This window comes from Dunckerocampus dactyliophorus, chromosome 14 (genome assembly GCF_027744805.1).
Source record: "Dunckerocampus dactyliophorus isolate RoL2022-P2 chromosome 14, RoL_Ddac_1.1, whole genome shotgun sequence".
Lineage (NCBI taxonomy): Eukaryota > Metazoa > Chordata > Actinopteri > Syngnathiformes > Syngnathidae > Dunckerocampus > Dunckerocampus dactyliophorus.
Window position 1 is genome coordinate 17,034,375 of NC_072832.1, and position 12,237 is coordinate 17,046,611.

General features: G+C 38.8%; 2 protein-coding genes across 6 annotated transcripts in view; one reads left to right on the top strand and one right to left on the bottom strand.

Moving 5' to 3' along the window:
• Positions 1-8,490, bottom strand: part of LOC129194028 (kynurenine 3-monooxygenase) — a 30,273-nt gene extending 21,783 nt beyond the window's left edge. For 3 of the 4 annotated variants that reach the window (XR_008573669.1, XR_008573670.1, XM_054798915.1), the window contains exons 1-6: positions 8,355-8,490; positions 7,717-7,817; positions 7,508-7,577; positions 7,307-7,404; positions 2,845-2,934; positions 2,196-2,244 (exon numbers count right to left, since the gene is read on the bottom strand). Coding sequence is in view for 2 of the 4 variants with exons in the window: in XM_054798915.1 (XP_054654890.1) it covers positions 2,196-2,244; positions 2,845-2,934; positions 7,307-7,404; positions 7,508-7,577; positions 7,717-7,779 (370 nt within the window). In the remaining 2 variants the exon portion in view is untranslated. The remainder of the gene's footprint in view (positions 1-2,195; positions 2,245-2,844; positions 2,935-7,306; positions 7,405-7,507; positions 7,578-7,716; positions 7,818-8,354) is intronic. The other variant, XM_054798916.1, reaches the window with a different exon arrangement.
• A 1,071-nt stretch (positions 8,491-9,561) lies between these two features.
• The window catches only part of ide (insulin-degrading enzyme), a 28,975-nt gene continuing 26,299 nt past the window's right edge, over positions 9,562-12,237 (top strand). For both annotated transcript variants that reach the window (XM_054798825.1, XM_054798826.1), the window contains exons 1-4: positions 9,562-9,691; positions 10,289-10,473; positions 10,817-11,024; positions 12,059-12,228. In XM_054798825.1, the coding sequence (XP_054654800.1) occupies positions 9,606-9,691; positions 10,289-10,473; positions 10,817-11,024; positions 12,059-12,228 (649 nt within the window). In that variant the 5' untranslated portion in view covers positions 9,562-9,605. The remainder of the gene's footprint in view (positions 9,692-10,288; positions 10,474-10,816; positions 11,025-12,058; positions 12,229-12,237) is intronic.

The window sequence follows — 12,237 nt, forward strand, 5'->3', positions numbered from 1 at the left end:
GCTCATGTTAGAGATTATTGTGCCTGTTGTGAGATAATTCAAACCTGCAATAAAAGCCTGTTGTTCCGGCGATCAAGTCTGGTGCTTGTGTGTCTCACCGAACATTACAGTAACATTACTGACACCTAGTGACTAATGTAGAATACTACATATCATCACGTCTTTGAATGCTTCCTCTGAATGCCTTATATTTGTATTTGTGCTCAATGAGCCATTTTTTGTTTTGGACCAAAAATACCGGTAGGTAAAAATTTGCTTAAATATGCATATTTATTCGCAAAATTTGAATCTGAAGTGGTCACTTATACACTTCATAACACTTATTAAGTCCAGCAGTACCTCTCAATAAGTGGCAGCACTGTACTGCAAACGCTTTCCTCTTCTCTGTCCATCATGTGTCTGTATAGGGCAAGGTTGTCCAAAGTCTGCCTTGGGGACGATTTTTGTCCCGTAGCTTGTTTTTTATTGGCCCTGAATATTCTGGAAAGTCAGTTACAGTGAAACCTCGGTTTTTGCACGACCTGGTTTTCGTAGTATTCGGTTTTCAATGAAAATTATTGCTAAAATTTAGGTCTGTCAAAAATAGCGCGTTAACGGCGGTAAATAATTTATTCCATTAATTACGTTAAAAGCTTTAGAGTGATTAACGCATGCGCTTTATGTCCAGCCAAATCTGGGTTGGCATCTCTGTGTGGAGTTTGCATGTTCTCCCCATGCGTGCTTGGGTTTTTTCCGTGTACTCCGGTTTCCTCCCACATTCCAAAAACATGCATGTTAGGTTAATTGGAGACTCTAAATTGTCCATAGGTATGAATGTGAGTGTGAATGGTTGTTTGTCTATATGTGCCCTGTGATTGACTGGCAACAAGGGTGTACTCCGCCTGTCGCCCAAAGTTAGCTGGGATAGGCTACAGCATACCCCCGCGCCATTAATGAGGAGAAGCAGCACAGAAAATGAATGGATGGATGGATGGACACCTCTCTGTTATGGCAGCAGATGAAGCCACAGTAGTTTCCCCACAGAGTTACACAAAGTCTGCTGCTCTTTAATAACTTTATTCTCACCTGAAAACATCAACAGCAGTGCAATCCCAACACCGTACATGTATCTCCAACTCACAAACACGTCCGACACTTCCTCATTATCAAGAGGCTACAGCAAGATGCATTCACTGACACTTTGAAAATCACAACGTCTTTATTATGAATAAACAGAAAGAAAAAGAAAAACAATAAGTGTAAAAATGTATTTGGTTTTCGTCTGACCTTTTGGAACGGATCAATGGCGAAATCCGAGGTTCCACTGTAATTCATTATCAAATGTATAAAAGTGGCCTTCGGCATCCTTTTATTTTTCTGCATGGGTGGAAAAAATTTGGACACTTTAGCTATAGGGTCTGTAAAGGGTGAGAAATTTTACTTTATTTTAGTTTATTTCTGATTTATTATACTGTGGCGACCTTCTCTTTATTCTTGTATGATTATAGTTGAAATGTTACTTACAGCATTGCCTGAAGAATAAAACAGCGACAATTTGAGTCTAGAACAAATGAATTCACTTTAAATTACATTTTATTTGTGTTGATGTTTAGAACCTCTTGGAAGTCATCCAGCATCACAGAACTGACGTGAAGTTAGAGGTTCCACAGTATTATAATCCCTCGCCACTTTGCGCTTTGAATTTTGCAGAGTCACTCTATCACCGTTTTTCAAAAATATATTAATGAATAAATCATACTGTTTTGCGGTTCCATATGGCCTGTAGTGCCTATTTAAACTAATGTTATGTATTTTTTGCCTAAATTAAGCATTTTAAGCATAAAAATAGCTAACCAAATGTAAGGCATTCAAAAGACGCATTCACACGATGTGATGATATGGAGTATTCTATACTGGTCACTTGGTGTCTGTCACTGTAATGTTCGGTGAGATGCGCAAGCTTTTGTCTAAATGTCAGTACTAAATGTCAGTAATACCTACAGTAGTTGAAAAAAGTTGATAAGCCACTATCGTCAATGTTCAGAAATGTGTTTATAGATTAAGTCTCATTTCCTTTTGGATAAAAAAAAAAATGTAAGTGTCGTGTTAATTTGGCCATTGTTATTGTGGCTGTCACACTCTTATCACATTCATTGCTCAGTGTTAACATATTGAGAGCATTTCAGCACTATTATGTGAAGACAAAAAGGTCTGACCTGTTAGCAGCTCCTTGTTCAGATTGGCTCGGTCCACTGACAGGATGTACTGAAGAGAAAACAATGTCTCATTATAGTGCAATTCTGCAGGTGCAGCTTCACAAATAGGCAGCATGATGTTCATCTAAATTGGAAAACCATTTTCCACATTCATTATGCCTCCATATTGTGTATTCTTCTTTCGTTATTGGCACATGAAAATAACAGCAGCAAAATTAAACAAACAGACATGCAAACCATGAACACTATAAGCACATTATTCTAGGGATAGAGGAAAGTAAATTTGACACCAGCCAGCTTTCTGTGTGTCTACTTGCATGAAATTTTTGTTTGGCTTGCTTCATTGCCTGCAAACATGCTTATCTTGGTGTCTTTAAGTCTACTGAAGTGCAAAAATGAATCTTTAATCTTCCTACTGGCACGGTGCAAAAAGAACCTCAGGCAAAAAAAAAAAAAAAAAACGCGTTATAGAGAATGGTGTGTGTGTGATAACAACATTTAGCTATTTGATGAATTCTACACTGCAAATGCATATGCAAACACATGTTATGAAGGCAAAATATTGTTGCAGGTTTGAAAAACATTCGATCCGAGGTGCTTCGTAGTGGTGAGTTTGAATGCCATGGAAAAGATTGGAAGAGTGGCTCACCTGGCCCTTCTTGCCATATGGGATTGGAGATTGTACCCCATTTAATGAATGGATCATTCTTGCATGCATGGGGATTCCCTGGGACACAATCTGTAAGAGAAGAGAAAGACATTGTAAAACAGTCACATCAAGTAATCCAAATGCACTACACAGTGGATCCCTGCACATTCGCAAATCAGTATTCATGACCCCGCAAATTCACAGATTATTGGTCCAAATGGTCCTCATGTTTTCTTTTTTTCCACAGCAAGCCACACCTCTCTGTTATGACGGCAGACAGAGGCAGAGTTTAGAGCCCCCACAGAGTCATACAAAGTCTGACACTCTATTCTGACTTGAACACGTCAAGAGTAGTGCAGTTCCAACACCATATGCAGCATGTATCTCCAACTCACAAACACACAAACTACACCGTGCATCCGCAGAACGACACTTCCTCATTCTCACCAACCTCTTTGATTCTCACTACACGACCACGAGGTGCATTCACAGACACTCCCAACATCACAAAATCATCTCTATTATGCGATCATGTGTGGACTAAATCAGTGGTCCCCAACCCCCGGGCCGTGGGTCATTTGGTATCGGGCCGCACAGAAAGAAAAAATCATTTCCATGTTTTATTTTGAAAAGTGGCCGGATTCTCTCTGTTACATCCGTTTCACTTGACGCATGTGCTATTGTGCATGTTGTGCTATTGTCCATTGTGCATGTGCTAACTTTCTCTCGCCGCACAGATAGACTACTACTGTATTTTTACCATTTTTCTTTCACCTCATATTTGGTGTCAAATGCTGATACTGTGTTGGAATGCATAAAGGTAAGTTTTGATGACTTATTGAGTGCTTATGTGCACATTTGTCTCAAGTTAATTCATGCTAGCACACTGCCTTTTAGCACACACGTCAAACAGTGATGTAATAATCTCTCTGGAATAACTCCAGGCTTGAACTGGTGGATGGTGGGTCGGCATTCAGATGTTGTTCATGTCTTTGTTTTACACAATACATAATAAATAAGATTAGATAAGATATTATTAGATGGCTATAATGTACAACCCCCCCCCCCCCCCACCCCACCCCCCACTTTAGTCTGATGACTTGAAAATACTTGAGATTTTCAGTGAGTGTGTTGAGTGAAATCTGTGCCCATTAAAAGTATTCAACTAACGTGACCATTGTTATCATTTCCAGCAACACAACAATTTTTTCCAGACTCTGTCTCATTAAATTTCATTTAATTGCATAATTTTGCCCATCATCCATGTTTGAGATGAAATTTTCCGGAGCCTACTAAAGATCAAAAGGACCACTTTAGAAAATTGATTAAGCCAATTTCACCTCCCCTTACAGGTTCGTTAATCTCCAGTTATGAGAAGGAAAGAAGACTCACACACTGGTATTAGATTTAATAAATGCACTGAAAAATAAATCAGAATAGAATTTGCAATTTTGAAGCTCCGGACTGTGTCTCTTCCCATGGACGCCTGCAGCCTCCTCGCTAAAGGAAGAGAGACAGGTCCCTCTGCCTTTTTAGAATTGTTTTCCCCAGACCATTGGCGCCAGTCTCTCCAAAGATAACTTTCTCCTGGATTCCGGATTCCCGGAAGTTGTGTGACGCCAGCAGGTGATAGTCGGAGCTTTCGCTGACTTGTTGACACTTTTCTTGCACAAACAGCACATACTTCCCAGTCTGTCTCAAGGCTTATTTTGACGATGTTTTTGTTCCCATATCTGGCTGCTGATCCTGGCTGGCCTTTGCTGATTGTACACTATGTGTGAGGTCACACTACTTCTGTTTGACCTTTGACATACTTAAATAGTTGTTCATCTGCTCAGCTAATTGTCTAATAAAGCATTATTTCTATAAACTACTTGTAATCACTTAGGTTAATCATAAAATAGTTACATTTATACTATACTTATATTAAGGCACTCAGTTAATAATTCAATCAATAAACATCAATGCAAACAGTTATTCTAAAATCTACTTGTAATATTTACCCACTCAGCTAACAACTTAATAAAACAATATTATACTACATCCACAATCCTTATGTAAGACATGAACACATGTCTCTCTTTTCTGTGCGATCTAAAGATATAAAAACATAAAAACAGACAGCTCGAGCTGTCTGTTTCACTGTACATAATGGGATCCACCTATGCTAACGTTTATAGTTTTATATCCATGCTGTGACCATGTAGTAACAGGCATATTCATGACAACATGTAATACTTACAATGATTTGTGTGTTTTGTTTATTACCGGAACTTCCTTTCTCGGCGCATTGATTTCACATAGCAGCATAGAAACGAACACCTACACGTAGCGTTAACTTAACAAACTCAAAAATAAAACCACAACAGCACTGGCTGTGTGAAGCTCATCGCTAATTGGCTAAATTGGCTAGTAGCTACACGGTGTGTTGCGGCGAAGTGTCAATGTGGCAGTAACGTAGTTCGATCGGCGTAACAATGTCAATAAAAATAATGACAATGTCGCTGTAGGGTGGTTAATATGTATGTCAGGTTATATGTAAACGGAGCGTTGTTGCCGCTTTTTGGAGACTTTTTCAGACTTTACAGACATATTGTACGTGAAGCAGTGAGCTGTCTATTTTTATGTTTTTATATCTTTTGAACGCACAGAAAAGAGAAAGACATATGTCTTCATGTCTCTCAAAAGGTTGTGGATGATGGGAAGAATTTTTTTAAAAAGTGCAGTTTTCCTTTAAGAACAAACAAGGATGTGGCTTACACATACACACACACACGCACAAACACACACATCCAAGGTTAATTTGGTCAAATGAATACATGAACATCTTGAGAAGTTCATTTGTTGTTGTACTGGTTTTCACTTACTAAATCCTGAATGCTATGGCAGCACTTTTTCTGTGACTTATGGGCGCCACGCACGCGAGGCGACAAACGACCGCGATTGTCGAGAAATACTATGCTAAGCCATATGGCAACTGCACTTGATGCAATTAAATCTCCCCCCTCAAGATCAGTATTCTGACCGTGCAGCAGCACGAAGAGCACATCAGGGCCTTTGGGCCGCCGCTGCCATCACCCACAGGCACCATCAGCATTCCCAAGTTGCAGTTGCAGTTGCATTGCACAATTTGTCCATACAGATTTACAAAACACAACTTCAATATAATGTTGTATTATTGCTTTTTCATTTCTCGGGTTATTCAGAACTGGCAAAGGGAACACGTTGAATGTGAAATTAACAAATGTATCAGCAATTGATGTGAGATGTATTAGCAATTTGATGTGAAACAGAGCGCTGTTAATACATACACTCAACAAAAATATAAACGCAGCACTTTTGTTTTTGCTCCCATTTTTTATGAGATGAACTCAAAGATCTAAAACTTTTTGCACATATACAATATCACCATTTCGCTCAAATATTGTTCACCAATCTGTCTAAATCTGTGATAGTGAGCGCTTCTCCTTTGCTGAGATAATCCATCACACCTCACAGGTGTGCCATATCAAGATGCTGATTACACACCATGATTAGCGCACAGGTGTGCCTTAGACTGCCCACAATAAACACATATAATACATGTATAATACATAATCCTGCCTAGTTATTTACTTTTCTGTTAATAAAGTACTAAAATTGGCATATTTCAGATATACAGTAGTTGCAAATGGTGATTCATCATAATTAATTAATTTGGAAAGTGTAATTAATCTGATTACATTTTTAACTAATGTCACAGTCCTAGTTGTAATACAAGTAAAATGTAAAGCATACATGTACCACTGTTTAAAAAGCCCATACTTTTTTTACATGTTTATGTCTTTATGCTTCGCTGATCATGTTTTTTGTCAAGCATTGAGACTTCACACTTCAGCGGTCCTTGAACTCACCATAATTGCTGTGAGATGCAAAAGTGAACGTTATATCACTCATTAGTGGTGAGTACCAATACATTTAATAATTTACGTGTAAATTATACGTGTAAATACGTGTAAATAAGTGGGTGAGGCATATGAAAGCGAGACGGGGAAGGGTTCTGGGGCTGAATCTAAGCTAATAATCACAAAAATCACTTTTGATGTTCCAAAATCAGAGAATATCGACTTCAACCTAGCAGGAAGGTTTAGACGGGGAGGAGGAGCAAACCGTGTGCCAAAAATGACATTTTTATGGCCGTCTCAATTACTTGCGGATTTTGCCCATTGGCTGGTGGTCCTAGAACGTAAACCCCCGCGAACAGTGGGGATCTACTGTATTGTATATTTATATATGGTATGAGACCATGCGTTGTGTTTTTCTACACACAGATAATAGCAGGAAATAGGAGGAGATGGACAACATGTATCCCATTAACTATAGGGGAAATTAGAATAAGATTTTAGTATCAACAGTAAATCTACATAGACTGTATCTGATAGCTGGACATGTCTTACAATAAGACTAAATCAGATCGACAAACCTTCTCCTCCATTCCAACATGCTTCAGTGACTGTCGGCCTCTGTGAGATAAAGCCAGGTTGATGCTTCTCCCTCGGACAGTTTTTGCTTGCCGGATATCTGTCCGAGAGATCAGACAGTGAGTTTATTATCATCTGTTTCCAAACTGCTCAACAGTAGCATAGGTCTATGGGTCATGAGATATTTAAAATAGCCATCATACCTTCCCGTGTTTCAAAAACATGCACATCAAAACCTCTTTTGGCAAAGAAGCAGGCATTCAGTGCACCAACCTAAAGAACAATGTCAGAAAAAATAGTGTGCTATAATGTGTATTGGATTTCTTCTTATCTGATACAAGCACTCCTTGAAATGTCAGTATAAAGATCAGAATATGCAATGAGTCAACATTTAACTTTCACTTGTTCTTACCAATCCACCACCCACCACTGCCACAACTTTTTTCTTCTCCGCTCGGTCAGTCAAGTTGTCCATTGTCTCACCCGCTGGCTGTCCTCTCCAAAGTGACAGAGCTGAGTAAAGGTTAGCGATATAAGAGAGGTGGTGTACAGAGGCCTATGAATGTCAGTCTTTTCAAAGTAAACAGACAACTCTGTCCTATGCCCTTTGCACTTTAGCCTTTGTTTTGTGAGAGGATATGTGGTCCAATGCAGTATCCTAGACTGAAATATAAATGGATAGCAAAAAAAACATGAATATTATCTTATTAAGTTAACTATTGACTATTTTTACAAATACAGTAGTTTTTATTTGTGCTGGTAAAGAAATTTGTCTCCATCTAGTGGTGGTGATCAGAGCAATTGAAACTGTAACCGGTGTACAGAACACACTCCAGCAGAGGTCCGGAACCTTTTTGGCTAAGAGAGCTGTGAAAGCCACATATTTTAAAATGTATTGCCGTGAGAGCCATATAACATTGAATACAAGTATAAGTGTGCATTTTTAAATAAGACCAACAATTTTACAATATAATAAGCCTCTAAATGTATTCTTTTTTTAATAACATTGTTATACTGAAGCTATCCAATAATGAATAAAATACTTCTTACCATGAATGCGACGTGTGATGCTGCATGGTTGTTTCTTTTCGCCATCTTCTTCGTCAGAAAGGTTGGCTCTGCAGATTTAGCTAGCTGATTATTTGATTAAACGAGGGAAGTTTCCTTCTTGACATCTCAATGACCCAGGAAGGCTACTGCATTATCCAGTAATAATCCAGTTTTGGTGTCTGACCCGGAAAATATCTGAAGCACAGCTGGCATTGGCTCTACGGTCACACGCATTGCGTTAGAAAATAGATGGCTAGATTAAAATGCATACGAAATGTTTAAATTTTGAATGTTATTTTTAACACTGTGATTTTTGGCATGTTTTACTTAAAAATGTCAGCAGAATTTTTTTTTATTGTGTTAAGAAATGTCTGAGAGACAGATGCAGTCATAAAAAGAGCGATCTCTGGCTCCCGAGCCATACGTTCTGTACCCCTGCACGACATGTATATACTGTAGGCATATACAGTACTATAGGTGGGCGCATTGATCCAAATATTTGTTTCTATTTGTTAATAAAAATAATTGTTTGTGTGACATTTTTGTCCTGAACCATAGTTACTATTATTTTTAAAGTACACATGTTTATTATGGATCATTATTGCGATGGATCTTTTGTTTTATGGACGTTCTATTTTTAGATTATACACTACCGTTGGTACTTACAAATAAACGTACTAATTTGAAAAGAAAATGCAAGATTATCCATGATTTAGAATCCAGATGTTGTATATTGTTCCCTTGTAAACCCCGCATACACCTATATAAACCCCATTTATACAGTATAATAATATTGCTGACTACTATTAAGTTACGTATGTCTATGTCGTAATCCCTCACTCAGGAAATTCATTATGACGTTACAATAATGATCCGTTTTTTAAAAACACGTAGCATATTCAACAGGTTTGTGACCATTTGTCTGCAAACAACTGCGAAAACACTGACTGGACAGGACAAAGCTTTGAAACCTGAGTCACCCATGACATTCGACGTGCAGGCTTTGTAATCGATATTACAATCAGTATTACAATTATGTTGCTTCAAACTATGTTCCGTATTATTTGAGTATCAGCAATAGCTTGTATAACCTTGAAAATTACACACGACTGTTACAAAGTCATACGTCAGAAGGTTGAACTGAATACAGAATTTCCTCTGGGGGGCGATGAGTGATCGGTCATCGGCTCTTTTTGTCTAGCGCAAGATGGCGGTCTGAAAGGCAAGGTTTGTTGCCCATGGGTGCAAAGTATGTTTAAGTGCATCAACCGAACGGCACAGTGTACGAGATATTTCCAGTCAGCGGCAAACGGCTTCCATCTTAACCAAGGAATAAAGTAAGTGTTGGGGGACAAAATGTAAATGAATTAGTTGAAATAAGTATGTTGTTATCGCACCAAGTCAACAGTAAGCGCCCGGGCCGTTAAGCCGGGTGGTTGACCTCATCTTTGCAGCTTCAACACGTTTGTTTGCTACCTCAGTTGTTAGGTTGAGGTCAGTTATGCCGCCGTGGTCATAAATCATCCACGCAGTTTTGATATATTTCCAAATAACTACACCATTGAGTTAGGCGACTACAGAATTGTGCAATTCGATTGCTATTTAGTCCGCTTGGTTTCTCGCTTACAATGATGGAGCTGCATGGATTGGGGCTGAGTCACAAAATACTAGCACGCCACGGGTTTTTTTGTACCAGCTGTAGTTGTAGATGCTGCTAGAGGTTGCTAGTGTTTGCTTTTTGTGTCCATAGTAGTTGCTAATTTTGTTTGGTCCCTTGCGTTGTGAGTTGGACCAAGTAACGTTAGCATCCCAGCTATTTTTTGTAAAAGTCACAATACCTGGTTTAATTAACATGACATGACTAATGACTGTTTACATGACTATACTGCATTTATATATGCACATTACTCTACACGAAATTGTCTCTGTTGTAGGCTGGTGTCATCGTCCCCCCTCAAAATGACTGACCCGGCTCTGAATAGGGTGGTCGCTGACATAATTCGTTCCCCTGAAGACAAACGGGTTTACAGGGGCTTGGAGTTTAAGAATGGCTTGAGGGCCATGCTCATCAGTGACCCAACAACAGACAAATCATCGTCTGCCTTAGATGTCCACATCGGTAAGAAATTAAGACTATCACTGTGCCGTACAACCACACGTTTTACTGTTTATTTGACAACAAAGCATGTTCAATAGGTAGTTATCCATTTGCTCTATTGGTAGATATACTACTGTTATAATAAATGTACTGTATATGTTAGTTTGTTATAACTGTTGCAGAAAGGAAACAGTTTTCTCCTACAATTTTAAATATCAGTGGTAGTCTGTGTTCCTCAAAAATTTGTGGCTACACAAAACAAAACAAAAATGTGCATTTATAACTATTTGCACACATAGTCAAATTAAAATGCATGCACCGCATCTTTGGCTGTATTTCAATTTCATTTCACTTTAATTTGCAGGTTCCCTATCGGACCCAACGAACATCGCAGGGCTGGCGCACTTTTGTGAACACATGCTGTTCTTAGGGACCAAGAAGTACCCAAAGGAGAATGAGTACAGCCAGTTCTTGAGTGAGCATGCTGGCAGCTCCAATGCCTTCACCAGCGGAGAGCACACTAACTATTACTTTGATGTGTCTCATGAACACTTGCAGGGAGCTCTGGATAGGTAATTGATTATTGATTTGATTATATTTCATCTGTGGAACACGGTTACAGTACTGTGCAAAACTCTCTTAATTCACTCACGTAATTTCGCCTTAGTAAATAGCAGGATTATGGTAAAAAAAAAAAAATGCATGGAAAAACAATTACATTTTAGTGAGGATCTGGATTTATTCCAACATTTGTGTCACAGTAACGTCATGGAAACCATCCATTCTCACCAGTATCATAATATAGTACTCACAAAAAGTTAAGGATATGCGCAATTGTTATGTTGGAGAACAGCAAGTTGTGTGTTAAGTGTAACGTAAGTATTGAACATGTTGGACACGTGCATTCAAAATTAGAGAAGCTCAAATTAAGGTCATCTGTAAAGTTTATACAGTAGTACGTTTTAGGTTCATCCTGAAATGTATCTGACATATCCCTAACTTCTTGTGAGTAGTATAACACCACCCATCTGTTCATCTTACATAAACCAGTATGCAGCTTGCTAACACATAAAACAGGACAAATAACGTTTGGATAGTCCTGTATACGTACATTGTTTACACCCTTTGTGTGTGTCTTTCGCTCATGTTTGTCTTTTTTACTAGATATGATGACTCCACTGTGTGCGTGATGTTCTTTGTTCTGTATGGTGGATTGGATAAGACAATCAGTCAATTGTGGGATGACATTACCTTCTTCATAAATGAGGAGTCACCTAGCGTACACCTGTTTGTGGTATCGACTAAATGTCCTCCGCTGCTAGTGAACTGTGAGGACCATCAGGTTTAGTGAGACTGGACAGTGCAGGCTAGAGTGTGATGAAATATTAACGGTGCACCTTATACGTGTTAGTTAACTGACTTGACGACACCTGACTCTTACAACATTCAAATTTTAAACCGTAACAGGACTTATCTTGAGCAAAAAAAGCTCATTTTCAATCACGGAAATGACATTCAAAAGTAGTCCGTTGGCAAAGCATGATTTATGTACATTATCAACGATCTTGTCAACTGATCACATCAATTTGATTGTTGCAACCTCTAGATTTGCCCAGTTCTTCCTGTGCCCGCTGTTTGATGAGAGCTGTAAGGACCGGGAGGTGAACGCTGTGGACTCTGAGCACGACAAAAACCTAATGAATGATGCTTGGAGGCTCTTTCAGCTGGAGAAGGCCACTGGCAACCCAAATCACCCCTTCAGTAAATTTGGAACAGGTAGCGCTT